The sequence below is a fragment of the Aspergillus wentii genome (assembly GCF_001890725.1).
Source record: "Aspergillus wentii DTO 134E9 unplaced genomic scaffold ASPWEscaffold_9, whole genome shotgun sequence".
NCBI classification, from domain to species: Eukaryota; Fungi; Ascomycota; class Eurotiomycetes; order Eurotiales; family Aspergillaceae; genus Aspergillus; species Aspergillus wentii.
Genome location: NW_024467840.1, coordinates 1,295,704 through 1,322,105, shown reverse-complemented (window position 1 = coordinate 1,322,105; position 26,402 = coordinate 1,295,704). Strand labels below are relative to the sequence as shown.

Here is a 26,402-nt window from a genome sequence, read left to right as displayed (position 1 = left end):
CCCAAAAAGCTAATCATAAACAGGACGGGGCATTCGGTCTGGCCTTAAACGGAGCTTCATGTTCAGGTCATGCTGATAAGCGAACCAGTACGTCGTAATCCGCCAAGGATTTTCCTCGTCTATGAGCTCGAAGTCAAAATGGTAGACGAACTGGGCGATGAACTTTTGCAATTCGACCTGGATAGACAAACCAATTAGTCAAGCAGGTTGATTCAAAATTTTGAGAACCCCAGACTTACCAGAGCTATATTCTTCCCAATGCACATCCTAGGTCCATTTCCACCAAAGGTCATATTGTTGCTATCGAGATATTTGGCTCGCGCAGTATCTTCAATCCAACGCTCAGGACGGAAGAGATCTGCATCTTCCCCCCAAATATCTGTGTCTCGGTTTTGGGCAATGGGACTGATCCCGACAGGAGTCCCGGCTGGGATTCTGTGGCCGCGAACCTCGAAGTTCTCCGGTGCGTAACGAAGGAGCTGGTATACGATTGACGGCAGCAGTCGTGTGGACTCTTTGACGATTGCCTGCAAATAAGGGAGTTGCTGGCACTGGAGGTATTTTATCGGTTCCACCAAGCCGTTTTGTGCGTAAAATTGATCAACTTCATTTTGCACCCGAGCATATGCTTTCTTGTCAAGACAAAGACGGTACAGGCATGTTCTCATACCGATAGAGGTAGTATCGGCACCGGCACCACTAGGGTCCGTCAGTCAACTGGATTTCGTTTGAGAATTATATATATTGAAGCACAACTTACATAATGTTTAATGCTTCCATCAGTACCTCGCCGAAGCTTGCCGGGTTCCCTTTGGCATCCTTCATTCGGCAAAAGTGAGCTAGCATATCTTCACGCCTCTGATCTGTCATGTTGTCCATGCGATCTCTGACTTTCTGGGAGGTCCATTCTCGGAATGAATCCATAGGCGGCGCTGCTCCTAAGAGCTTTGCTATGGTCGCGGTCAATCTGCTGTTTATTGCCCATCCTTGAGTGGGAATATGACCAAAATTGGAAATCAGAAAGAATCCATTGAAGATTGTCTTGCGGAGGCCGTTCACGTCACTCTCGGTTTTCAGATGACCCAATTGTTGACCATAAGCCAGTTCCCCAACCACATCAAACGCGAATGCATTCGTCCAGTTCGACATGTCGACCGCATGGCCCTTCTTGGCATGCTTCGCGAGCTGTGATAACATGAGATCAAGGCAGCCTTGAATGTGGACTTCATACTTCATCATCGAGGTCATCGAGTACGCTCCTGCAAGCCTTTTCCGAAGAAATCCGTGGACTTTCTTATCACGCTCAGCGAATAGCTGTGGAGCGGTATCGGGCACCTCCCAGACCTTGTACCAGTCGGTTTTGGGCGCGTTCTGACCATGGCCGTAGAGTCTCTTCATGGCCTGCTCGTCGACGATTGCCACTTCATTTGGCGCGATCCGAACAACTCTCCCGTACTTCTTATGAAGCATGATAATGTCGTCGTGCCATGTTCCCCGGAAGTAATGGTAGGTGCGCCAGAAACCGCTGACTTTTGCGAGGAAGGGGCCTGGTACGTGAGCCAAAGGATGAAGAAGTACACGGTAAAATACCAGCAATGAAAATACCGTTGCAAAGGTAAAGATAATGGCTTGAGCATTCAAGGCGTGCTGTGTTGTGAGAGTCTTCGATTGCAGATAGTCGGCAATCTTGGACAATAGCCTACGCGCCACGGTGAAGTGGTCACCCATGGTAAGACGATGGCTATCTTGGCGAATAAAATGGTTTCTCCAGATGCAAAGCGCTCGCATTTAAATACTGCCGATACAGACAGATATTCGTCTTTTGGAGAACATCAAATACAGGATTGGAATCCTTTGATACGGCCCCTTAAATCCCAATACGCTCCCACAATCTCTATCCCCGCGTTCAAGTCCTTGTCTATGTGGGGTGGATTAAAATTTGGATACTCCATCTTAAGGAGCCAAAAAGGACCATATGGAATTGTATGTGGGGTGAATATATGGAATCGACACTGGGAGTCATAGTGTGTGGACTTCGCGGCCTGATATCGCAAAACCATCAGCACACTTGTTTTATTCAAGCCCACCATAGTACAAGCTGTGGGACGACCATATCGCCGGTGTTCTACTGATTTGGAAAGGAAGAAGGATCACTTAACCGCCTTGTCAGCCCAGAGAACGGATAGAGAGAACAGATACTCTGCCAATTGGTATCAGAGTTCCCCAGATACACCCTCGATATTCCTTCCTTGCTCGAAATCCACATCCAACATAAATGAATGGAAGTAATCGATTCCATTATGCACCACCCAACGAGAACTGGGATCGATCTATGTCATTTGACTTTCCATGGCTACTGACGGTGTGTCCAACATGAATATTGCATCTTTGAATTCTCTTCTTGGTCAGAAGGTTCCAGGGAATTTCCTCTTTCAATGTCGTGTGGGATCCCCCCTTGAAGACTAAATTCACAATGGCGGACAACAAATCGGTAATTGAAAGCCTCCAGATAGGTTTTCTGTCGCTGTGATATGAGCGAATATATTTTCTGCTGTATACCGTCGCTAGTTGTCAATGCCAATGCCCTCAGGTTGACATCATCGATGACTGGATGTCTCACCTGTCACCGACATTTGACCCGAACCATGGAGGTATATCGGTGAGATTGATCATCTGTTTCAAACTTAAACGTAGAGATCAGCTATAGATTCAATTGAATCTGTTATCTAATACATCGGGCACTCATGCCCTTGATACGCATTGCCAGGTGTATATCGTTCAGACCATTGACTGGGGGTCCTTGCATAAGTTGTCGTACGAAAGTTTGTTCGGAGGACTTTAGATTTGGAATTGGGTTATTCCTCCAAGTTCGATCTGCAGTGCCAACATTAAACAGAGGCAATTGGCATGTGCCTCTGGAATAGTTACGCGTAATCCGGGGATCTCCACTATACCGAATTCCCCTTGCATATATACATGCAATTGCTTCATGGCAGCCATCTCTCTTGGTTTGCACCAAGGTCTCATCCTCAATCAATTGTCGCATCTCGAATATTTAAACGTCCAGAATTCCGGGTGTTCAATTTATTCTCAACCAGCTCAATCAGTCTTCTCTCATCAAGCAATCCCCAAAGCCAACCACCAACAACCAAACCGAACCAATCTCAAAACAAAACAAAATCCAAACTCCCCAAAAAATGTTCTCCAAAACCATCTTTTCTGGCCTCGCTATGGCTCTCGCCCTTTCCACCGTGACGGCCCTCCCCGTCGACAACGCCCTCACCACCCGGGACATCCCCCAGTGTGTCAACAACGCCAACCAGTGCCGCTCCCAGCCTGGAGCCAACCTTTCCACCTGCTACTCCCAGGCTGCTGCTTGCTGTGACCAGCTCGACAATGCCTGCCGTACTGCGCCTTACGCCAACCAGGCGCAGTGCTCTTCTGAGAAGGCTCAGTGCTACGAGCAAAGCGGTCTGCGCAGCCCTTATGGCCGTCGCTGGGGCCCTTGGGAGCAGCAGCAGCAGCAGCAAGAGCAACAGCAGCGTGAGCAGCAGGAAAGAGAACAGCGACAGAGGGAGCAAGAACAACGCGAGCGTGAGCAGCGTGAGCAAGAACAGCGTGGTCAGGGACAGCCATGGCAGCAGGAGCAATGGCAGCGTGAGCAGCAGGAGAGAGAACAGCAGCAGCGCGAACAGCAGCAGAGGGAGCAAGAGCAGCAGCAGCGTGAGCAGCAGCAGCGCCAACAGGAACAGCAACAGAGACAACAGGAAGAGCAGCAGCGCCAGCAGGAACAGCAGCAGCGTGAGCAAGAGCAGCGCGAGCAGCAGCAGAGAGAACAGGAGCAGCGTGAGCAGGGACAGTGGGGATGGAACCAGTAAATGACTCTGCCTCGATAGCATGGTAAGTTTTACGGGTGTCTTTTATTCCCAACACAGTGAACTGATTGCAACTCAAACAGAGTCCCGATACTGGTGAAATTTGGAACCGAGCATATATGCTCATTGATGACTCGACTGATAATTCGACCAATAATTTGATTGATGGTGTGACGCCGCTTTGATGATTTATATACGATACACTCCTTTGTACAGCCCATGATCCCTTGTTGATAAGGATCGTGAACGACTGTTTATGATGGCAACGGAACATATTCTCTCCTTTAATTTATCTGCAGATGAAACCCTAGTTATATTCAATTCCAGCTGGTTATAACCCAAATACTCTTATTATTGCTTCTTGAGTTTGTAGAGATGACAGTGGTATCAATGACACCTCATATTGAAAACTTGTCTATTCCTTCTATATTTCTGAAAGAGACCATCTTTACCATAAGGTATCTACATGCTTCACCTCTTGGCATGGTAGTGTTGGGTGAAATCGTAACAGAGGGCGTTGGCTCCCTCAGCAAACGCCTTCAAGATACTAGGGTCTGTCTCGGCCTTTTTGCACATCTGCAAGAATCCATCGTCCCGTAAGGCAGTCGTCGGATCTTTTTGAAACATTCGCCGGAGATTATCACACGATACAGGGTTGACCACGTGTTCGTATATTGCTCGTCGTACCTTGTCGTACTTGTCTAATATGCTGTCGTTTGCTACACCATCGTAGATGCCAGCGAGACAGTCAAACAAACCACCCACGTCAACGAGGCCACCCATAAGGCCGAATCCACCAAATGGGTTACACACTGTGTTATCCATTAGTATCTATGCCAACGGCCTGAGGCCGTTTTCTACCGTTTAGCACTTACAGTGTGCTGCATCAGCGGCTAGGAGAACTCGACCAACACGCATCTTCTTAGACAACCGCTGGTGAACTTTGTACGGACTGAAGTTGACTATCTGGTAGGAATCGGGCTCTGGATGACCAGGGAGCATTTCTCGGAACTTGCTGGCTTGACGCTTTTTCAACTCCTCCAGGGTTAACCCGGGGAGCTCGCCATAGGTAATCCGATACAGCCCATCGTTTGAGATGCGCGCTGCCATATACCAATTTGTGGAATCAATGATGAAGTTCGAGTCTCGATCATATCCGAATTCCTCAAAGGGGTAGTAAGTCTGAATGAACATATACGGGTCAGCAAGAACAAGTATTCATCGAACAAACTCAACCACTCACGTTGGTTGCCACCAGCTGTTCCTCCCAGGTGAAGCCGGGAAATTCTCTATCGCCAAATAGAGAGCGACGAATCTGACTATTCGCCCCATCGCACCCGATAATGTACGTCGCTTCGAGAGTCTTGATTCCCTCCGGTGTTTCGACAGTGACCCACGCCACGGTGTCACTCTGGTCGACGCCAATAACTTTGTGATCGTAGTGTATGGATACGGACGGATACTGAGGCAGATGTTTCAGCATCACCTCGTTCACTTGGTTCAATGGCAGACATATCATGGCATTCGGTTCGTCTGGATCCGCCCCGGGAAGGCCTGCGATAATCTCGCCATTGAGCTTTCGCCAACATACGCCATTAGGTGTGAAGCCTCCCTGGGCACGCAGATCTTGGATGAGACCAGCTCTCCCAAGTTCAGCGACTGCCGGGGCAGAATAATGGGTGGCTCGTGGGCGATCATCTAGCTTTGCTGCTGCTTCGAGCAGCTGGACTGAAATGCCTCGACGGCCAAGGAGAAGAGCAAGTAAAAGACCACTGGGACCACCGCCGACGATGATGGCAAAGGGGGATATGTGGGAACCCATGTTGGTGTTCAATTGTCGATATCACCATGTCGCGCAGCCTATATATAAGGCTCAACACCCCGCATTATGCCTTCGCCATGTGGAGGAGCCATGTGGGGTAGAGACAACAATTGTCAGTCGAAATGGAGGTCAACATATGCATTTAGATGCATATGCTTATTTTTATTCTTATCCTTATTAAATCAAGCTAAATTAAATTATCCTCACGATCGCATTATGGAGTCATGGTGAATGACAAATCTGGGGTGCTCCACTTTCCAACTCCCTTCTCCAATTCTCCGAATCTTCCTCTTCCTCTCCATCACGCCATGGTCGACTTCGATCATGCCCATCCGTTCTTCCAGACTGAGAGATAAAGAAATCCAAGATCTCCAGTGTATTCAGTGCAGTCGAACTTTTTCCAAACCAGAACATCTCCGCCGCCATCAACGCTCTCGTCGGTTTCTCTCTCCGAGTTTCTCTCGCTTTCACTAACCATCGACTCTCGTCTAGACACCGGAGAGCGACCGTTTAAATGCAAAGTCTGCGGGCGAACATATGCTAGAAGGTACTAGCCGGTCAATTGGGGAATGGTAGTTATGAGGATTTTTGGAGGCTGACGGCGGCATCAGCGACGTGTTGACGCGACATACGCGAAACCATCATCCACAAGCAACTCGGCGCTCTATTTCCGAATCTTCGCCTTCGCCTCTAGACTATGGGGATGAGAGCTCTCAATCTATCGATAAGCCAGTTCATGGGCAGTCCCCCATCGAAGCACAACGCAATGATGGGGTATTCCCCGAACACGAGTGTCAACCGGGGTCATCGTCGCAGCCCACGATGACCAATTCAACCGAAGCAACGCAATCAAATCACCATCTTCCGGTGGAGGAATGGGGAGCCGTTTCCCTTCCTCCAAATACGCATCATTTGCCTTCTGGGGAAGGCCAGTTTCCCCTTCTTTTCCTTGATCCCCAGATCACGATGCAGCCATTGAGCCACGATAATTCTGGCCCTACCAGTGGTGCAGTAGAGGATTTGGAGTCGTCAACAAGAGACAGTGATGGCCACCAAAGGAATCTCATCCATAATCCTCTCCAACCGAGCCATCTTGAACTGCTTGCTGGCTCCCCCGCGTTTGACTTGGGTGATATTTCAGGCTTCTTCAAGATGCCCAGCTCGCAGCCAAGCTCCGCAGCCTCACATGCTCAAGCATCTATCATTCCAGCTGAGAGATTTGAACAGATCGAGCGTCTGTGGCCCGGTCGTCGGCGAAGCAACCTCCACCAGTCATCCCCCTTCTCCTGGGTAGAAGTGGCCAACCACCCCATGCCAAACCTGTTCATGCAGCACACTCCAACTGATCCTTTCGGATCTCCCGAAGACCAAGAAGCATTGGATTCAACTTGGAATTTCACCGAAGCTTGTCGGACACGTCTAATGCAGGATTGCAGTCGCTACTTTAATCCTGGCACATCCACCTTTTCCATAAGCCCGGAGGACCCTGGCCCATCATCTGCCCATGCGAGCAGCGTAGAAGGGAGTCACTCGAGTCCTTTTCTTTGGAATGGACAATTCCCCAGTGCCGATGTTCTAGATCTGAGTCTCGACCAGTACTTCTACCATTTTCACGTGCTTTTTCCCATCGTGCATCCCCCTACCTTCGACGCCTCCATGACGCCAAGCGAGCTGCTGTTTCCCATGTGCCTGATCGGCCTGGAACTGCTTGATAATAAGGCGACCCGAGGCTTCGTCGAAAGCTGTCTTCCGGTAAGTACAATTTCTGCGTATTCATTACCCTCTTCTAATGACATGCGTTCGTCAATAGGGGGCCATGTATCACTGTCGCGCGGTAATCACTTCAAGTCATCTTCGCCGCTGCCCAAGTGCCCAGCTCCTGATTATGCTGGGGAGTGCAACTCACCTGCTATTTATTGCCACTGTCATTCCGGTTAGTGTTGACCCTAGCATGATACGTCTTCAAGCTTCTGACCGTACAACAATATCGATAGGAAATGGCATATCAGGAACAAGTCTATTCGCTGCATCAAGAAACCCTATCGGTGAGTTAGGTAGTTCACCTACAAAGTTCAGTCTCGCCTGTAGGATTAACACTCTAGGCAGTTAGCGCAACAGCGTGGATTATTCACTGCTCCCGATCTCGAGACAAGCTTTTGGAATGCTCACGGAAATGATGATATTGTCTGGTATAGCTGGGCACGAGTCGAATCGGCCAAGCGGTACGTTATTTCTAGCTGGATGGTCCGTTCCTTAGCCATTCTAACGCCTCTTGTTCAGACTTCTTTTATCACTCATATTCGCAGAGGCCTATTCGGGGCAGGTCCTCAAGGCACCGCCTACTCTGAAACTACAAAACATGCGAGTTCCTGTTCTTTGTAGTGACAGGCTCTTTGCTTTAAGCAACGCCAAATCATGGAAGGCAGCTACTGGTCCTCATCCCAACCAATGGTGTCCACATGCTTGGACGCTGGCTTTGGATCCTGCGATGCTGCCAGATGTGGCCAGTGATTTCGGTATTCAGGGCTTGCTCGCCTCCGTCTGGCTCTATATCTTGGAATCCAACTACAGTCCTCTGACCAGCACCAACCCACCAGTCCTGAACTTGCACAAATTCTACCCATCCAACGATGCACTCACCTCTGATACCCGTATAAAGGACATCATCTCTATCTTCCTTGCCCAAATCTATGATAAATACAGAGATCAATTCAGAACTGGCAACACTAACTCCCTATTTCTATGGCACTTTTTATGCCTCAACTCGTTGGTGGATATAAATACCTGTGAGCTGGCCGCCGGCCGGAACGGGCCTGACCATGTCCAGAAAGCCCTAGACTCCCTGGAGGAGTGGGCCCAAACCCCGCAGGCCCGGCGGGCATGTTTACATAGTGCCCAGTTCATCGCCATTGTGGCCCGCCACAAGGCATCCGACGGGGTCATGCTGCATACAGAGATAGCCATGTTTGCGGCCGCTTTGGTACTCGGCTTTTATCTTCTTAACGCTCCTTCGTTGACATCTGAAGATCATTCAACACCCCTCAATCTCCTCGATGAGATCGACTGGACCCTTGTTGGTGCCGAGATGAATGCTGGCAGTTCGTCTTCAGCGGATTGCCCCGTGGTCCAGTTCATCCGTACCGGAGGTCCAGTTGCATTTGCAACTGCCGTGTATCGAAATCGCCATGGAGCTGCGCGGCGCGCATTCATGAATTTCGCCGCCCTTCTCGAAAAGATTGGTAGATGGAATTACCGGGACCATTGCCGGATTCTTCGAATTATAAGTAACACCCTGTTCGAACCAGGGGGGTGCGGTCTCTGATACTTTTCCGATGCTATTTCGCCTAGTTACGGGCATAGTGGTTTAATGTGGGTGGCATTTGCGGTTGCATACCAGCTCCTTCTATATCTACATGTCGAGGATTGTGGCAGGCATGCGGGAGAATTAATTAATGAATTACTATTTAGCACACCCTACTCGAGAGCCAAACCTTCTTTTATCACTTCTGGTATATATCAGAAGGGAAACAGCAAAAATAATCAAACATTATCGCGTGACACCGGCGGCTGGAAACACCTTTCCACAATATATGGTATAGAAAGATACAAGAAAGTCAATTGTACCAAAATTGTGGCAAACGCAGTTACCGCCCTTTTTTATTCTATCCACTATGGCCCTCAATCTATCGCAACCCCTGAAACGTCCACCTTGACGTTTCGCAATGTGTATCCATCCCTCTTGGCCGCCCCCCATTGTGTGCGGATGAGCTGGGCGATCTCTGGTGTGCGTGGGATGAATTGGGCTCTGAACCGCTTGGGGAGCGTATTCATGCCTGGTAGATATGCCTCATCCGAGAAATCGACCTGTTCGGCCTTCTGCCCTGGCGGCGGCCGGATATTAAAGGCCCAGAGAATCATGGCCACAGTGATGTACAGGCTGTTCTCTGCCAAATGCATTCCGGTACAGATACGTCTTCCGGCACCGAAGGACCAATGGTCGCGTTCATGGGGGTCTGCCGATGCGGCGTAGACGCCCGATTTATGTTGATAACTCAAGTAGCGCTCTGGTTTGAACTTCTCGGGCTCTGGGAAGTACTGTGGGTTGTTGTGGATGGCATATTGCTGGATTGCGACGACACTTTCTTTGGGGATGCAATATCCCTTGTAATGAACGTCAGCCGTTGTATAGTGCGGTGTGCCCATGTTAGTGACAGGGCGCACGCGGAGAATCTCCTTAGCAATAGCACGAATGTACGGAAGCTGGTCAGCGTCTGCGAAGGTGGGTAAACGCGACTGTCCTACAACACGGTCAAGTTCTTCGTGGGCCCGACTCTGGACGTCAGGATGCGCGGACAGATATAGCACGCCGCTGTTCAAGGCAGAGGATGTCGTCTCAGAGCCTGCCTCGATCATCGCTGTGGTAAACAAGGCTGGTCAGTGTCAATTGTTCGAAAATACGATATCTAACCTTGCACAATGTCATCGCCCGGAAAGGAAGAGAAGAACTTACTACCAGCGAGGAACGCGCCTTGAAGCTCTGTGATGCCCATTTTCTCATACTCGGACTCGATAAACTGCTTAACGAAGCATTCGGGCGCCTGTCCGGTCTCCATTTGTGTCCTGAGACTCGTCCAGAATTTCATCCAAATCTTCTCCTGCTGACGCTGTAAGGGCATCATGGATTTTCTCCACCAGTGCAGTGACTCTGGCAAAATGTTCGCCAGGGGTGGGATTGTATCGGCCAGGTATTTGCCGGGGACAGCAACGTTGGAAAAATCCTCCATCAGCTTGTATATTTCGCGCACCTCTTCACATTCCTATCCAAACGATTGATCAGAATGCGACTATCTCTTGTTGCAGGGGAATGCTTACCCACTGCGGCACTCGTTGGCCGTAGGTGGAGGTCATGATAAGGGAGACGGTATAACGTCGAATGTGCATATAGAACTCGGCATTGGTCAGGTTGTCGGTGAGAATGTCATGGAGCAGCTGCTTGGCTTCAAATTCCTGGGATGGCTGGAAGGTATCAGAGACCTTAGGAGTCAAGAGCTTATGACTTATGGCACGCAATCTACGCCATTCCGGACTATAGGGCATCAGGAGAAAGCGCATCCCTCCAGAGAGTGCATCACTCGCTACCGGCATGGGCGTGCGCGAAGAGGTGACAGCCGAGTTCTTATCCATGATTTCCTTGACAGCTTCGGGAGAGTTCAACATGTACCAGTCGTTATACGCAAGGCGCACGCGATAAACCTCGCCAAACTCTCGTGCCCATTGTACCATTTGCTTCTGAGGTGTTGCGCTAAGCTGGAATGTATTACCTAGGAGCGGTATCCCCTTGGGTCCAGGCACTGGGCACTCGCCTCTGAGTGACTTTCTTCGTGAAGACAATATTTGTCCCATCCAGAACAGAGCCAGGACAGCGACGGCGAGTGCCGCAACAAAGGTCAACCCCATTATGGCAGAATTCCAGGCGATAGCAACAGCTGGTTCTTTGTTTGAAAATTGACAATTTTTAATCCCAGCTTTTATAGTGGTCGGATATGCCACTACTTATGCGGATGAACGCCATGTGGGGTGTGATTCCCCCACATGGAAAACAATACTATCGTAAGCTCATGATCAATAACTGCACATTACCTGTGAAGCTTCTTCTGGGTCACAGTTTTCAATAGCTGGTGGGTTGTATAAACTGGTCGACGAGACGATCAAGTCATGAAGAATGCATTTCCTTGAATTTCATGATACTGGCCAACGACCCAAATAGAAGAGCAAATCATAAAACTAAAAATACACACACCTTCACGCTAACAAAACGGTTCTAATTTGAAATGGAGCTCTTCATTTCTCACGCTTGGAGCCCTTCGAATCTTCAGATTGATAGGGTTGAGGACTGGTCGACCTGGCCAATTGAATATAGAGAGCCATTTAGACTGGCTGGGATGTGTATATAAATCCCACAATAGGAATATGTGCAATCAAAGCTCATGAATAAATCTCTGAGCTCCATATGGAGTAATATGTCAACAGAACCAGAAGATATCACCACCTCGTCGATGCATACAAACAAAACAGTCCCCTTGGCGCGATAGGCGCAATTAGGCGCCCAAGGCGGGGTGACGCTGAGTCATCGGGTGCAAAATCGATATGCGAAAAAGGCCCCTCACCTTGGCGCGTTTCTCTTCCATCCTCGCTCGATCGTTCCCGGTCATCCTCTTCTTCTTTATTTGTTTTGTTTGGGCCGTCCTTTTCATTTCCAAGCGTTATTTACAATGGCTGGCCAAACACCCGACTCCTGGGAGGATGAGCTCTCTAGACAGACTGAGGGCGTCAGCCTGAACCAAAACGCACAATCGCGGCCACAGGCTCAGGCTCCTTCCTTCCAGCCTGGGGCTGCCACTTTCCAGCCCGGCGCTGCTTCTTTCACGCCCGGAGCCGCTGCTTTCGTGCCTGGGCAGTCGTTCCAGCAATACGGCGGTTACCCGTCCTACGGCCAGTACGGCCAGCAGGCCTACGGTGGTGGCTATCCCGCTTACGACCAGCAGCAGGCATATGGCCAATATGCTGCGTACGGTCAACAGCCCGGTAACTTCAACCAGTATGGTGGGTATAACCAGCAGCAACAGTTTACCCAGCAACCTCGTCAGGCCGCCCCAGCAGCTGCCCAACAGCCCAAGGCTCCCGCCCAGCCCGCCCAATCCGCTCCCAAGCCGGCCGCGAACACTGCCGCTCCCCCCAAGGCTAAGGTTCTGTCCATCGGCGGCGCCAGTGCTTCGACTGCCGCTCCCAAGACCAAGGTCCTCTCGATTGGAACCCCCTCGCCCGCGAGCACACCCGCAGCCGCCTCCCGATCCGATACACCTGGTGACAGCAAGGGCACTGCTGCCGTTGAGGCAGGCGCTAAGGTGACCGCCAGCAAGGCTATTGACAAGACGGAGAAGAAGGCCGAACAGAAGAGCGGCAAGTCCTCGCCTACCCCCTCTGGCCGATCGAGCCCCGGAAGATCCAGCCCGTCTCGAGGCGAAGTCGCTAAAGCGGCCCGGCACGCCGATGCTGTTGCAAATGAGCAACGAGCCGATGTTGACGACGCAACACTGAAGGAAATTTACGGTGAGAGAAAGGAGCATGTCAACATTGTTTTCATCGGACACGTCGACGCCGGAAAGTCCACTCTGGGAGGTTCTATCCTGTACTGTACTGGCATGGTGGATGAGCGAACCCTGGAGAAATACAGGAGAGACGCCAAGGACGCCGGTCGAGAGACATGGTATCTGTCTTGGGCTCTGGATTTGACAAACGAGGAGCGCTCCAAGGGAAAGACTGTCGAAGTTGGACGTGCTCACTTCAAGGTCGACGTTCCGTCGCCCGATGGTCCTATCGAGAGACACTTCTCCATTCTGGATGCTCCCGGTCACAAGTCCTATGTTCACCACATGATCGGTGGTGCCTCCCAGGCCGATGTCGGTGTCCTGGTCATCTCTGCCCGTAAGGGTGAGTATGAGACCGGTTTCGAGAAGGGTGGTCAGACTCGCGAGCACGCCCTGCTTGCAAGAAATACCGGTGTCAAAAACCTGATCATCGCTGTCAACAAGATGGACGACATCACTGTCGAATGGTCTAAGGAGCGTTTCGATGAATGTACCGTCAAGGTCTCGAAGTTCCTGGAGGCTCTCGGCTACAAGAAGAGTGACCTCTTCTTCATGCCCATCTCCGCTCAGAGGACCTTGGGTATCAAGGATCGTGTCTCAACGGAGCTTGCACCATGGTACGGCGGCCCGTCGCTCATCGAATACCTCACCGACATGAAGATGCCCGAGCGTAAGATCAATGCCCCATTCATGATGCCAGTCAGCGCGAAATACCGTGACTTGGGTACTATGGTTGAGGGTCGTGTTGAATCCGGAGTTATCAAGAAGAACGGAAGCTGTCTCTTGATGCCTAACCGTACCGAAGTTCAGATCGCCGCTCTTTATGGCGAAACAGAAGATGAGATCTCGACCGCCACTTGTGGTGACCAAGTTCGCATGCGTCTCCGAGGTGTGGAAGAAGAAGATATCTCTCCTGGATTCGTTCTCTGCTCTCCCAAGCGTCCTGTGAACTGCGTGGCTGCTTTCGAGGCCAAGATCAGGATTCTCGAGCTTAAGAGCATCCTTACTGCTGGCTACAACTGCGTTATGCACGTTCACTCTGCCGTCGAAGAAGTTACAATTGCCCAGCTCCTGCACAAGTGTGAGCCTGGTACCGGCCGGAAGAGCAAGCGCCCACCTCCATTCGCCAGCAAGGGCCAGACGATCATTGCTCGTCTCGAGGTGACTGGCACTGCTGGTGCCGTCTGTGTCGAGAGATTCGAAGACTACAACCAAATGGGACGATTCACCCTGCGAGACCAGGTAAGAAATCTTGATTGTTCTAATTCCTTTCCCAATATGCTAACACTTTATGAAGGGACAAACTGTCGCCATCGGCATGATCACCAAGCTCATTACGAACGAGACCGAATAAATTACTTAAATATGCTTTACTTCCCCATATTCTCGGTTGCAGGATCTTAAGAAACTAGTCATGAGGTCGACGCATTTACTATGGCAAGGGAGGCAAGGGCGGGCAGAGGCCAAACAATGATACTCCAAGAATGGCCTACCCTGGTTGATGATGATGACTTTTTTACCTTTTTTTTCGTATAGATTCTTTGTCCGCTTTTCTTTTTCTTTTTTACGGGAATAAAAAGTGATTGGAACGAATCTCACGCAGCTTGCTTACTGAAACTTAATGAATTCTTTTTTTCATGTATGGATCATGAGGTCGTAAAGTAGATATCAACTCATGCAAAATCTATCCTAAGATCAATCCGATGTGCATAATATGCAACACAAGTAAACCCGGGGAGATCACCGCTTCTTGCCAACCACCTTGGTAAATCCATCTTCATCAATCTCTGGCTGGGCCTTCTCTTTAGGCGCTCTCACAAGAGCAGGCGCATCGCCCATATCGACATCATCGCCCTCGTCATCCTCCTCATCATCCGTTTCCTGATCCTCATCCCTAGCCTCAACCTTCTTGAACGTCGCAGCCGCACTACTAGCCTTCTGCTGACTCTTCTGCTGCCATGTCTCGTACATCTCCTGGATAGGCCCAAACTCCCCCCTCGCAGTCTGCTCTCTCATTTCCATAATCTGCGCCGCGACAGGCGCCGCACTCTCATCGTCCACAACGACATCAAATTCATCATTCATAACCTGGATCAAGACATCCTCGAGATCCTCCGCGTCGGTTTCGGGTCGCTCGTTAATCATGTCGGAAATGGCGCCGCACAGCCAGTCGCGCTTGTCGGCGGATGTAGGACCGCCCCAGTTGGACTGGACGGCTAGGTTGAGGGAGGGCCAGTTGTGGATGGCGAGGGTGATGCCGAGATCGAGTTGCGACGAGGCGGTGGTTTGTTGGGCTGTTGTTTCGGCCATTGTGTATGTATTTGGAGCTGATGTAGCTCGTCTTTTCTCTATAAATTTGGTTTTTTGGTCTTGTCGAGACTGTAATATCAGACTCGGAATGCGCTTCGTGCGTTGTTGGTTGGTGGGGTGCAGATAGGCTCTGATTTTATGCAGGTGGTAAAGATTTTATCGATGGCCCCTTGTGCCAATTTTTCTGGTGATTCTCGAGACTGAAAAATCGGGGTCTAGAAAGGGTGATATAGCAGTTAAAAGACCAAGGCTGTAGACAGTTAGATGTGTTTAATTCGTGAATTTTCTGAATTTTTTTTGAAGTGATCGACGGCGGGCGATTAGATATGATAAAGTGCCGCGGGTCAGGTGATTGATTCTGTTCCTGGTTTTATATATCCACGAACCCTCAAGGTACTTCTTTGGCTTACAAGGTACTAATTAGAACTGGGCTGATTGGTTTTGATTTAGGAAAGATTCTGTTTGTTTTCATATCGGGGCAAAATGTATTTTATATGGAGCCAAAAAAAAATCGCAAAAAGAAAAAAGAAATGAATCTTCGAGTTCCGACACGGGGAATCGAACCCCGGGCTGTCGTGTGAGAGACGACGATGTTAACCACTACACCACATCGGATGGTTGTTGGAAGGCTTTCATTTCGGTGCTAGATAAACGAGAGCTAGTGAGAAAGTACTATCAAACTCAGCGTTTCACCATATTCAGGTCGCAACTACATAAGCAAAAGTGGTTTTGCTGCGTTTTAGCTTAATTTCTTTTCCATATTCAACAGTTTTGAGTGCGATAGATTTAGTTTAGTAGTTAGTAAATATTGCTGTTTTAAGGGCCTGGAAGCCTGAATATATATCTCTGAAAGCAGGCTATGAAAATAGCGATTACAGATAAAAATAACCGTTGACACCCAAATGATCGGGTTATATTACCATACACGTAAGAGAAAGAGAGAGAGAGAAAGAGATAAAATCCACAAAGGTATAAAATATTATTCATCTTGCGCTGATGACGATCTATAAGTATGCAAATGCCCCCGAGAAAGTCTAACAGTATGGAGTAGATGATTAAAGACTAAACAAGAAAGTAATAATAAAAACAAGAGACATGCTTGCGTAATGGTATATCAAGCCTTGGAAAAGGCGACAAAATAAACACTTCTATACATCGAATGGAAAGAAAAGCCATATCCCAAACGCCGCATGACCACCATAAGGACATCCGCTCCCATACTACAAAAATCATAGAACATAGCTCAAAAGTTCTTGTGCCCTGATGGCAGTGGCAATGTGCCAAGGCAATGTGTTTCGCTGCACATTCCGCGTTCCTCTGGCCCGGGCAAGAGTGGACAGACCGCGGTACATCCCGAGTATCTCTCTGAGAAGCGATTCGTGTGATGATGATGGTCGCTGGGTATATATCAAATTCACGTTCATTGGAAGAACGCCGTCGCCATCGGTGGGACCCTTTCGGCGAAGGAGATACCCACTGGCCAGTGCGGGGCGGTATTCCGTCAAGTGCGGGGAACTATTGAGACGGTGGGACAACACAACTCCCCACGATTCATCGTATACGTCAGTGAGTAGTGACTCGGTTTCCGCTTCGAAAGGATAATCTATCGGCGTAGGGGCGTTCGCAGGTGCTCCGCTGCCGGTAGGTGTTGCTGCGGATTGATCCGGCGATGCAACGCTTGGATTGGGTGTAGCAACAGGTGTCGAGGACACTTGCTGATTGAAGACGCTCATCGGCATTGGCATGAGTGGGGGCTCAAGGTAGAGGTCAGGTGTGGTGTTGACGTTCAGCATCGTCAATTCCAATGGGACTGGCCTTGTTTTGTTGTATTGTTCGGCCAGATTCATCCATGCTGCAAGTAGTTAGCAAAACCACAGTGTTTGAGAGAGAGGGCAGATACTTACTGTCAACTTCTTCTTGATCAATAGGTTCGGTATTTACAATGACGACCCTCCACCTGGCTTGGATTTTGTCCAAGATACTCTTTGTGGCGCTCCAAATTTCACCGCGCATCTCGAGAACATTCCTAGAAGCATTGGAATTCCGAAAGCGTAGACAATAAGACATAGTCCGCTGGAGTGACCCGGTGTTATCGGACCAGGCCACGGTAATCCAACGCTGATCCAAGCTCCTGGAGCAGGCCACATGGAGACACCTTGCTTCCTGCAATGGTGATAGTCTTTCGGAAGCAAGTTTGAAATTTATTGATCTTGGCAATGGTTCTGCGAGAAGTACAGGAGGTGCACAGTTTACCAAACTGGCCCCCGAGCCATCCGGCGGACATCGACTGTATACCTCCAAAGCCAAGCTCAAGTATTCTGACTGAGAGGGCACCACAATGGATTCAGATGACATGACAAAGCCCAGAGGAATAACCTGTAACACTATTTCATCAAGCTGCTGTGCCTGGGTTTTATCGGCATCAGCGACATATCTCTGGAATAGTTGCCAGAAAGCGGAGCAAATATCGGCCAATGCTGCAGCATGAGTAAAGGGATTGATTATATAGATGACAAGGTTATCTTTGCTGGGTGGACTTCTCAAAAAAGCGGTTCCTGGTAAATGTTAGTGCGCGGGCAGGGGAAAAAATTACAATGCTTTGATGACATACCAAGTTCTTCGCACAGAATACGGAGAGACTGCATCACGGAAGGATAACCAGATATCCCAGATGATTTGGTGTTCCAGGAGGCCAATCCGCGTTCGAAGAGCTTTGACCTATCTCCGCGAATATGCTTGCCAAGATTGCAGCTCGAGTAAAGTAAACCAAGGCGCTCCAAGAATGCGTCTGCTGCATCTGCTGCAGGATGAGGATGAATGCAATATGCCGAGATATTCTTGTTCCCATGAGCAGGTTCTAGACCAAATGTTTCCCAAAATGCAATGGCTGGTGGCAAAGCTTCCAAATAGTCCTTATCGCGGCGGATGCGCAAGTGCGGCGCCGATAGCCTTGATATAGAACCCTTTGTCGTTTCTTTGCGTTGAGGGGTCTGACGAGAAATAGTGCCGTCGGAAGCTGGGGGCGAAGGGCTCATGTCTTGCAACGATACATAACCCTTCAAGTCCAACCTTTCTATTTCACCTATGAAATCTGTGTCTTCAAGGAAAGTTCGGAGTGAAAAGGCCTCAGTTTCGAGATCAGATAGACCAACTTGTCCATCAAGTTTATGGTTGAGAGAGGACTGCGTGACTTGGTCCACTAATAGCTGTGCAATTTGGATGTATTCATCTTTGCGAACAAGGACGGGCATGATCTGAGCTTGTGATGCGGAAAAATAGCCTGTCAATGACCAGTCGGAAAATGTAGAAAGAAAGTTGCCCAGAAAGGTAGAATCTTCGAGCTTTGATGTATTAATGTCTTGACCCGCGTCAATTGGAGGTCTTGCTGGGGATAGGGCATGTGATGTCTCTGAATTCGAACCAGCACGCTTCCTCTTGAGGGTTGCAGAAGCGGCCGGGATAGGAGATAAACCACCTTCAGAGATAATCTCATCGCTATCATCACTTGAATCACTATTTGAATCAGAATCTGAGTGTAAACTTTGCTTTAAACCACTCGACGGGGTCTCATGAGAATTCGTTCCAGAAGAACTTTCGGCCATGGCCTTGGCTTTTACGCTGCGCTGAGGAAGCCCGATGGTTGGGATGTCGCTGGTAGAATTTGTCGAGTTCGCTGCACCACTCTTCTCTGTACCCGAGAACCAGAATTTGCCTTCTGCTCCATACTTCTGGTTCCAGTTGCCTATATTCTGCTGGAAATTGACGGGGTTGTAATGGCTGTGTTTCCGGGCTTCCTTGACTGAAGGGTCATTTTCATTGGATCCCGAGAAAAGGATCTTTTTTACCTCCACAGGACTTAGAGGTGGGCTCATCGTCTGGCTGTTTTCATTCTGAGGCGAAGGTCCATGGTCATTTGAATCTGAAGCAATTTGTTTGTCGTCAAGATTAGTCGCCAGGTCCTTAGGACTGGCCGGGATTTCATCGACTGGTTCCGCTGGGATTTCTTCCATAGGAATCTCGGGCAACTCATTATCGGCATCGGCAGTAGACTGCGCTCTGGGTTCCTCCAAATCAACGGCTATGCTGGGCGCCTCTTGAATATCGCCAGCAAGTGTGTCGCCTCCCATATCAAACCCAGGATCGTCAAAAAAGCTGAAGTCTGCGTCGGTTATTCCTTTGGACCCAAAGTCTTTATCATTCATTTCCCCAAAGAGGTCATCGTCATCGTTGGTGTCATAGAGTCCGGAACCAACTACAAGTCCTGCTGCTGGACCAAAATCCATCGTCAGATCAGAACCAGGGCGATGTTTAGAAGAGACTTGATCATGGATATTTTGCTTGACCTGGTTTTGTACTTGGGATAAGCCTGAATCCGGGTCTTCAGCAAATACATCCGTTGGGTTTATACTGTTGGGTCCTACCGCAACAGCCCCATCTGGTGGCGTTGGGTAAACAAGGCTCGCGGTCTGAAGATCAGGGTAATGCGCAATTCGAGAAAGACTTTCTATGCCATCAGGAGGATCAATCCTAAAAGGCGACATTTCTTGGCCTTTTGGTGGTTCTTCATGACCGATCTGAGGTTTAAAGCTCGCTTCATCTCCTGGTATGGCCATTACGTACCATTTCTCTGCAAATTCCAAGGGATCGTCGGCGAAAGGACAAAAATCTTGAGTCTCATTTGTGTGTCGTGCTGTTGGTGACCTTGTCCTCTTAAAGCAATATCTAGCTGGCCAAAGGATACGCTTCAATGGGAGGACAGAAGGATTTTGCTCATTCTGTCGAAGAATTTCTCCTGATAATCTAGCATAGAATGGCTCCCAAACCTCAACTTCAACCCATGGCTCGTCTTCAATGGAGTTAACTTGTAGTCCAGAGTTCCCGAGCCATTCTAACACATTCAATTTCCATTGCTTGCGCTTTGTTGCAGATGTACCCAAAGAGCCCTCGCTACTAGTGCCCCACATGCCAGAAGGAAAGGGCGAAGAGTTTTGTAAATTGGTATTGGAGTTGACAAGCCTGGCAATAGTTCCGTTAGGTGATAGCCAAAGATCCATCCCGGACTGAGCATCGGCAATCTCTGCAGGCTGGTTTCTAGGGCTATAGAGTCGAGCAATGCCAGCTTGGGCTATGGTTTGTAAGGAGACGGTCAATTTTCCGACGGAAGTCAATTGAATTTGAACCGTAGTTAAGGAGGAAATGGAAGCTGGGCTGTCATTAATGATCTTTGGGCTTTCATAGCCATCGATTTCAATGGCAGTAAAAAGAGTGCGTGAGCCAAGTGGGATCGCATTGTGACGTCGAATCAGCTGGAGACTTATTGCGCCGGTGACTGCAGATATGAAGGATGCATGGATAGCCGCGAAGTTTGCATAGCCATCTGTGCGTCTGGACGAATTTGGCGCATTTTGAGCTCTCTGTGGCCCAGCTGCACCCCCATTAGGGGGCTGGGGTTCCGCTGAAAGAGTTCTTACCAGATCCTGAGATGTGGTGTTCCCGGATGCCGAAACTAAGAATAGAATGATTAATAAGAGCAAGATATGTAGTGGGCCCGGAGAAGTCAGAAGACTACAAACCTTTCAATGTAGTTGAGCCGATGAGTAGTCTGCTTGAGTCGTCTTTGCTTTCGTTAAGACATAAAGGGCTTAGGCCCTCAAAATTGGGGGTAGCGGAAAAAACCCATAGACCAAGGCGTCTAGGGTAGCATGATGCAAGGCAATCTAAGTTTCTCAAGCGAAGTTCAATATCCTTGAGACGACTTAGATGTTTGAGAATCGTAAAGCCATTGGCTGGAGTCTCAGCGGAATAATTTGTGATACCCGGTTCTTCCGTATATATTCTCCAGTAGATGTTGGAGAAACCATCCTGAGCAGTTTGAGTTAAATACCTTACTAGAGATAAGAACATATTCACTTACAATGACACGAATGTTTGTGATGTTTCCTCCGGGAAAATCCATGATTCAACTACTGCCCCGAAGGAGAGCGCTGGCTGCTCTTGCGAATAGCTAAAAAAGCTTCAAAATCCAAGCGCGAATTCATCTCTAGAGTGACCTAGAAACATGGATATATTCGAAACAGCAATCCATGACAGATTCAACAAAGGGCATAGCACAAGTCGGGAAATAGATCAACTTGGAGATGCCATCGATCCACGCGGTGGGACGTGGCTGGCACAGAAATGGCGAGATTGAGAAAAAGATATGGATCAAGCACGATGATGCCAGATCAAAACATGTGCCTGAACAAGAAAAACAACAATCCCATTGATGGATGATGGAAACATCTCATCTCGAGTGTCAGGAACGCTGTTTAATCCCAGGCCTCCGACACCATCGAGGCCGACGGAGGTTCGCTCGGGCCGCTTGGGCCAATCAGGTGCCCCCTGCACGTTATCGGTCACGTGCACCCGCTATCAGTGTCTCCAAAACTTTTTTTTCTTTTCGGGTTCTTTATCGCCCACCGAGTATACGCCGTGGAGGTCGTCGTCAACCTTAGATCGGCCAACAAAGGACAGAACCAACATGAAGCTGTCAAATCAGTCTGAGGTGCCTGTCTACACCATCTCCGGCTCGAACACTGCTCGGCCGCTCCCTGAATGGCTTGCCAGACGGCGAAAGCGCAGTTTGAAAAATGACCCGGAGTATGCGAATCGAGTTGAATTGCTTCAGGACTTTGAATTCGAAGAGGCTAGTCAATGTGTTAGAGTCAGTGAGGATGGAGAATGGGTTATGAGCACAGGTTTGAGCTCCAACGCCTTTGACTATGTCCGCCTGCATTGCGACTGACAGACGATCAATAACCACACAGGAACCTACAAGCCCCAGATTCATACCCATTATCTTCCCCAACTATCTCTATCATGGGCTCGCCATACGGTTGCCCTCAACACCACCTTCTTGCTTCTTTCTTCCGACTACTCGAAATCTCTTCACCTGCAATCTGACCGTTCTCTCGAATTCCACACCCCTTCAGGATGCCATTATACAACAAGACTCCCCCGATATGGTCGCGACCTTGTTTACCACAGACAGTCAACTGAGGCCTTAGTGCCATCAGTCGGAGTGAACCAGGATGGTATGGGAGAGGTCTTTCGGTTGAATATGGAGCTTGGTCGATACATGCGAAGTTTTGAAATTGATGTTGGCGGCGACGATTTTACCTCTGCGGGTGGAGGAACTTTACAGGGTGGAATTAACACAGGTGCTGTGAATACGGGAGCAGTCGCGGAGGAAAGTCACAACCTTCTCGCTTTCGGAACTACAGCAGGCACAGTGGAACTTTGGGACCCTAGAGCTAAAGGCAGGGCAGGAGTGCTATCACCGCCAACACAAACTGTGCCGTTTGATGGAAGGTCTGAGATTACGGCCTTGGAGTTCCAACGCTCGGGTTTGACGCTGGGTACTGGTTCTTCAAACGGTCTTATCCACCTTTACGATCTTCGGTCCCCCGTTCCGCTTCTCAAGAAGGACCAAGGATATGGCTTCCCTATCCACACTTTGAAATTCCTCCAGCCGTCTACTGCCACACGTGAACAGACTATGGACCCCAAGATTCTCTCATCTGATAAGAAGATTATCAAGATCTGGGACCCGCGCGATGGTACTCCTTGGACTTCTGTTGAACCTGCTGTGGATATCAATTCGGTTGATTGGTGTAGGGATAGTGGAATGATTTTGACAGCGAATGAAGGGCGACAACAGCACGCTTTCTTCGTACCCCAACTTGGTCCGGCTCCTAAGTGGTGTTCGTTCCTGGATAACCTCGTCGAAGAGATGGCAGAAGACCCCAACGACCCTAACTCATTCGCCACTGGCCAAACGGGCTCTGTTTATGACAACTACAAGTTCTTGACAGTTCCCCAGCTGCGGACTTTGAACTTGGAGCACTTGATTGGCAGAACAAACCTCCTTCGACCTTACATGCATGGTTACTTTGTGGCCCAGCGGTTGTATGAGGAAGCTAGGTTGATTACCAACCCATATGTTTGGGAGGAAGAACGTGCGAAGAGAGTGAAGGAGAAGATTGACAAGGAGCGCGAGAGCCGTATCAGAGGCAAGAAGAAGGCCGCCGTCAAGGTCAACAAGAGGTTGGCGGAGAGGCTTCTTAATGCCGAGGAGAAGAATGAGCGCCGGAGGGCACAGCGTGTGCTGCAGCAAGGAGGTGATGCAGAGATGGTCGATGCACCCGCCACTGCGCCCGCTTCCGAGGAACCCAAGGGTCTACTGGGTGATAGCCGTTTCACGAAGTTGTTTGAGGATGCGGATTTCGCTGTTGATGAAACTTCTCGAGAATTCCAGATGCTCAACCCTAGCACTCTTCCCCAACCTGCTGAAAGGAAGGAAAGAGGCTTGACAGCAGCTGAGCAAGAAGAGGTTGATGATGTCCCTGGCTCTAGTTCCGATGACTCTGAATCTGAGAGCGAACACGAAAAACCGGCGAAGAACGAATCCTCCGGCCGAATTTCCACATCGTCGTACAAGCGTACAAACCGAGCCCAGCAGCCACGGATGCAAGTGTCTTCTTCCACGAACACCACCTCTGCCCGTGACCGTTCCTTCGGATCGCGGGCACAGAACATGCGAACGAAGCAGAAGCCAGCTCGCCGTGGAGGAGTTGTTGGTGAACAGGCAGTCACCTTCACACCTCACGTCAAGTCGAAGAAGCCCAAGTTCGACCAAGCCCCAGCGCGCTCCGACTCCAACAGCTTCCGAGCCAAGGAGCGACGAAGTGCTTCTGGAAACACTTTCCGAAAAATGTGATCCATGGTTGTTATATACCCTATCTCGGATGATCGTGTATAAAACTTCAATCACGAGAAGATTTCGATCCTGCACTGTCGTGAAGCGGTTGCTGAATCTACCTGCACTCAATCTCGCGGCGAACTAAAAACCTCAATACGGACTGACTGAGCCTGGGTTTGGAGTCTACGAGACGCCATCGAACCTACCACTCGGCATTCGACCCATACACCAGGGGCACACTTGGCACGGACTTTATCAAAACCGACGGTTCGTTAAAAACGGAGTAACTCCCAGGAATGATTGAGATTCAACATAGCGATCTGCGTTCAACTGCAAGCGATGGGACTTTTGACACTCGTGAGAGTAAGCTGGCGTCAAGGTGGCAATTTTTGCCAGGAAAAAAGAAAAAGCCTTTGTCTTCATGTATAGAATAGTAATGTTGGAATGATACCATTTATGGATGAGAATTGGAATTTTTGAACTTATCTTCCCTTCAATGCTGAGATTTTCGCCTATTTCACCACTTACCGTCCGCTAATCGGGGAATATTCTAACCCATGCTGATATTCAGTCTGAATATACCAGGTTTGGTCTTGATTATCTTATCTGATCATCGAATCGTTCGATTAAAAGTTATAGATGTTACTATTGAAGATACCAAGCTGATAGGAGTTACTTTCCAGAATCGATGGCGGCAGGGACTGAATCCATAGCAAAGAGACCATCGACCATGTCAGGTACAGGGACAAGGGCATGAAACTCGAATTGAGCGATATGAGTGGTCATGATCACGCAATCTTACACTATCAGATGATTTCAAAGCACTTCCCCGCATATATATGAAGTTGAAACTTGACAGGGCGTAGAGGAAAAAGGCGTCATTTTGGTGTATTCAACATCATCCACTGTCCCACCATTTGTCAAACAAAAGACAAATGTCTTGACAGCCAATTATGAACTGAACCTGCAAGCGAAAAGTACTGATAAGAAAGCAGTATAAAGGGCACGCTGTGTACTTCTTCTTCCTGGCCATTCCAGTCATTCTTTTCTCCAATATCATCGAGGGAAGGAAGCAAAAATCAACCACAATGCCTACTGAATTCATCAGCGTGACATTCCCCAATGCCTCCACGGAGCTCAATCCCATCCCCAATGCATCAATCGACCCAGAGTTCCTCACTCGCTACGCGCGCAACCTCGACGACTACGCCTTCAACTATACCCTAGTCCCCTACGACTCATCCTCCTACGACCCCTTCACGATAGGAGCAACCATCGCCTCTGTCACAAAGAACCTCAAAATCATCATCGCTCTCCGCCCAAACACACTATACCCCACCGTAGCAGCCAAAGCCCTCGCCACCCTCGACCAGCTCAGCTCCGGCCGCGCTGTCGTCCACTTCATCGCCGGCGGCAGCGACACCGAACAAGCTCGCGAAGGCGACTTCCTCAACAAAGAACAGCGCTACGCCCGCCTGGAGGAGTATATCCGCATTCTCCGCCGCGCGTGGGAATCCCCGGACCCCTTCGACTGGGACGGCGAGTACTACCAATTCAAGCAATTCCAGAACAAAGTGCGCCCCGTAAACGGCAAATCCATCCCAGTCTCTGTGGGCGGGTCCTCAGACGACGCATACCGCATCGGCGGCTCCCTCGCAGACATCTTCGGACTCTGGGGCGAGCCGCTGAAAGAAACAAAGGCCCAAATCGACCGTATCTACGAAGAGGCTGCGAAAGCAGGACGGCCCGAGTCCGACCGTCCCCGGATCTGGGTTACCTTCCGGCCTATCATCGCGGAGACGGAGGAACTGGCCTGGGCGAAAGCGCACCGCACCCTCGATCTCCTGCAGACACATCGCGCAAATGGGCTCGGTAAGGTCCCCGCAAATGCGCCGGCTGTGCAGAACGTGGGATCGCAGCGGTTGTTGGAGATCGCGGCGCGTGGGGAAGTGCAGGACAGGGCGCTGTGGTATCCGACTGTGACTGCGACGAATGCGAGGGGAGCGTCGACTGCTTTGGTGGGGTCGCCAAAGACGATTGTGGATTCGATCTTGGATTATGTGGATTTGGGCGCTGAGCTTATTTCCATCCGGGGGTATGATAACCTCAATGATGCGATTGATTATGGGCGGCTTGTTATCCCGGCTGTGCGTCAGGCGTTGCAGGAAAGAGGGTCTGCTTAGACTGCGCTTGTGCGTTGGACGATAGAGAACTTGATACACGTGTATAAATAGAGTGCATCATCTACTCTGTAGTCTGCAATACAAGGGAAATCTTGCATCATATTCAACATTGAATAGTCTTGATATGTAGTAACTCCAAACCTTCGACACACCCACCGGACAATTAAACAGATCATGACACCAATCGACTCGCTTGACGTACATGTAACAATGCCAAAGAAGAAAAAGGAATAAAAAGAGAAAAGAAACAAAATGTCAATGGTTACAGAGACACCGACCAAAACGAACACCAAACAAAAAGACGATACCAACATAGTAAGAATC

At 49.4% G+C, this 26,402-nt stretch overlaps 10 protein-coding genes and 1 non-coding gene across 11 annotated transcripts; 5 read left to right on the top strand and 6 right to left on the bottom strand.

The window, feature by feature from the left end:
• Positions 1 to 9: 9 nt before the first annotated feature.
• ASPWEDRAFT_177239 (cytochrome P450) lies at positions 10 to 1,728 on the bottom strand (the record flags this gene model as incomplete). The annotated part of the gene is made up of 3 exons (XM_040831632.1): positions 10 to 177; positions 240 to 699; positions 761 to 1,728. The coding sequence occupies 3 exons, from the start codon at positions 1,726 to 1,728 to the stop codon at positions 10 to 12; spliced, it is 1,596 nt and encodes a 531-aa protein (XP_040684263.1).
• A 1,316-nt stretch (positions 1,729 to 3,044) lies between these two features.
• On the top strand, positions 3,045 to 4,221 carry ASPWEDRAFT_718662 (uncharacterized protein). Its single transcript, XM_040839203.1, has 3 exons — positions 3,045 to 3,694; positions 3,747 to 3,900; positions 3,959 to 4,221. The coding sequence occupies exons 1-2, from the start codon at positions 3,198 to 3,200 to the stop codon at positions 3,880 to 3,882; spliced, it is 633 nt and encodes a 210-aa protein (XP_040684262.1). The 5' UTR covers positions 3,045 to 3,197; the 3' UTR covers positions 3,883 to 3,900; positions 3,959 to 4,221.
• A 125-nt stretch (positions 4,222 to 4,346) lies between these two features.
• On the bottom strand, positions 4,347 to 5,697 carry ASPWEDRAFT_120386 (FAD-dependent oxidoreductase; the record flags this gene model as incomplete). The annotated part of the gene is made up of 3 exons (XM_040828984.1): positions 4,347 to 4,687; positions 4,751 to 5,057; positions 5,119 to 5,697. The coding sequence occupies 3 exons, from the start codon at positions 5,695 to 5,697 to the stop codon at positions 4,347 to 4,349; spliced, it is 1,227 nt and encodes a 408-aa protein (XP_040684261.1).
• Positions 5,698 to 6,021: 324 nt separating this feature from the next.
• Positions 6,022 to 9,019, top strand: ASPWEDRAFT_177236 (uncharacterized protein; the record flags this gene model as incomplete). The annotated part of the gene is made up of 7 exons (XM_040831631.1): positions 6,022 to 6,133; positions 6,190 to 6,244; positions 6,309 to 7,449; positions 7,508 to 7,630; positions 7,692 to 7,742; positions 7,804 to 7,919; positions 7,978 to 9,019. The coding sequence occupies 7 exons, from the start codon at positions 6,022 to 6,024 to the stop codon at positions 9,017 to 9,019; spliced, it is 2,640 nt and encodes an 879-aa protein (XP_040684260.1).
• Positions 8,939 to 10,648, bottom strand: ASPWEDRAFT_46191 (cytochrome P450). Its single transcript, XM_040836714.1, has 3 exons — positions 10,570 to 10,648; positions 10,208 to 10,514; positions 8,939 to 10,112 (listed from the first exon to the last, which is right to left on the bottom strand). The coding sequence occupies exons 1-3, from the start codon at positions 10,603 to 10,605 to the stop codon at positions 9,376 to 9,378; spliced, it is 1,080 nt and encodes a 359-aa protein (XP_040684259.1). The 5' UTR covers positions 10,606 to 10,648; the 3' UTR covers positions 8,939 to 9,375.
• A 1,321-nt stretch (positions 10,649 to 11,969) lies between these two features.
• On the top strand, positions 11,970 to 14,199 carry ASPWEDRAFT_120157 (translation termination factor GTPase eRF3; the record flags this gene model as incomplete). Its single annotated transcript, XM_040828969.1, has 2 exons — positions 11,970 to 14,087; positions 14,143 to 14,199. 2 exons carry the CDS (start codon positions 11,970 to 11,972, stop codon positions 14,197 to 14,199), a joined length of 2,175 nt encoding a protein of 724 aa, XP_040684258.1.
• A 386-nt stretch (positions 14,200 to 14,585) lies between these two features.
• On the bottom strand, positions 14,586 to 15,155 carry ASPWEDRAFT_32745 (pre-rRNA-processing TSR2 family protein; the record flags this gene model as incomplete). The annotated part of the gene is made up of 1 exon (XM_040833711.1): positions 14,586 to 15,155. The coding sequence occupies one exon, from the start codon at positions 15,153 to 15,155 to the stop codon at positions 14,586 to 14,588; it is 570 nt and encodes a 189-aa protein (XP_040684257.1).
• Positions 15,156 to 15,698: 543 nt separating this feature from the next.
• ASPWEDRAFT_t200 lies at positions 15,699 to 15,770 on the bottom strand. The gene has a single exon. It is a non-coding gene; the product is annotated as a tRNA-Glu (tRNA).
• Positions 15,771 to 16,212: 442 nt separating this feature from the next.
• ASPWEDRAFT_143147 (uncharacterized protein) lies at positions 16,213 to 21,472 on the bottom strand. The gene is made up of 5 exons (XM_040829441.1): positions 21,070 to 21,472; positions 20,729 to 21,017; positions 17,767 to 20,661; positions 17,060 to 17,710; positions 16,213 to 17,007 (listed from the first exon to the last, which is right to left on the bottom strand). Exons 1-5 carry the CDS (start codon positions 21,109 to 21,111, stop codon positions 16,385 to 16,387), a joined length of 4,500 nt encoding a protein of 1,499 aa, XP_040684256.1. The 5' UTR covers positions 21,112 to 21,472; the 3' UTR covers positions 16,213 to 16,384.
• Positions 21,473 to 21,675: 203 nt separating this feature from the next.
• Positions 21,676 to 23,913, top strand: ASPWEDRAFT_120778 (WD repeat NOL10/ENP2 family protein; the record flags this gene model as incomplete). The annotated part of the gene is made up of 2 exons (XM_040829014.1): positions 21,676 to 21,892; positions 21,962 to 23,913. 2 exons carry the CDS (start codon positions 21,676 to 21,678, stop codon positions 23,911 to 23,913), a joined length of 2,169 nt encoding a protein of 722 aa, XP_040684255.1.
• Positions 23,914 to 24,983: 1,070 nt separating this feature from the next.
• ASPWEDRAFT_177230 (LLM class flavin-dependent oxidoreductase) lies at positions 24,984 to 26,078 on the top strand (the record flags this gene model as incomplete). Its single annotated transcript, XM_040831630.1, has 1 exon — positions 24,984 to 26,078. The coding sequence occupies one exon, from the start codon at positions 24,984 to 24,986 to the stop codon at positions 26,076 to 26,078; it is 1,095 nt and encodes a 364-aa protein (XP_040684254.1).
• Between the last annotated feature and the right edge of the window lie 324 nt (positions 26,079 to 26,402).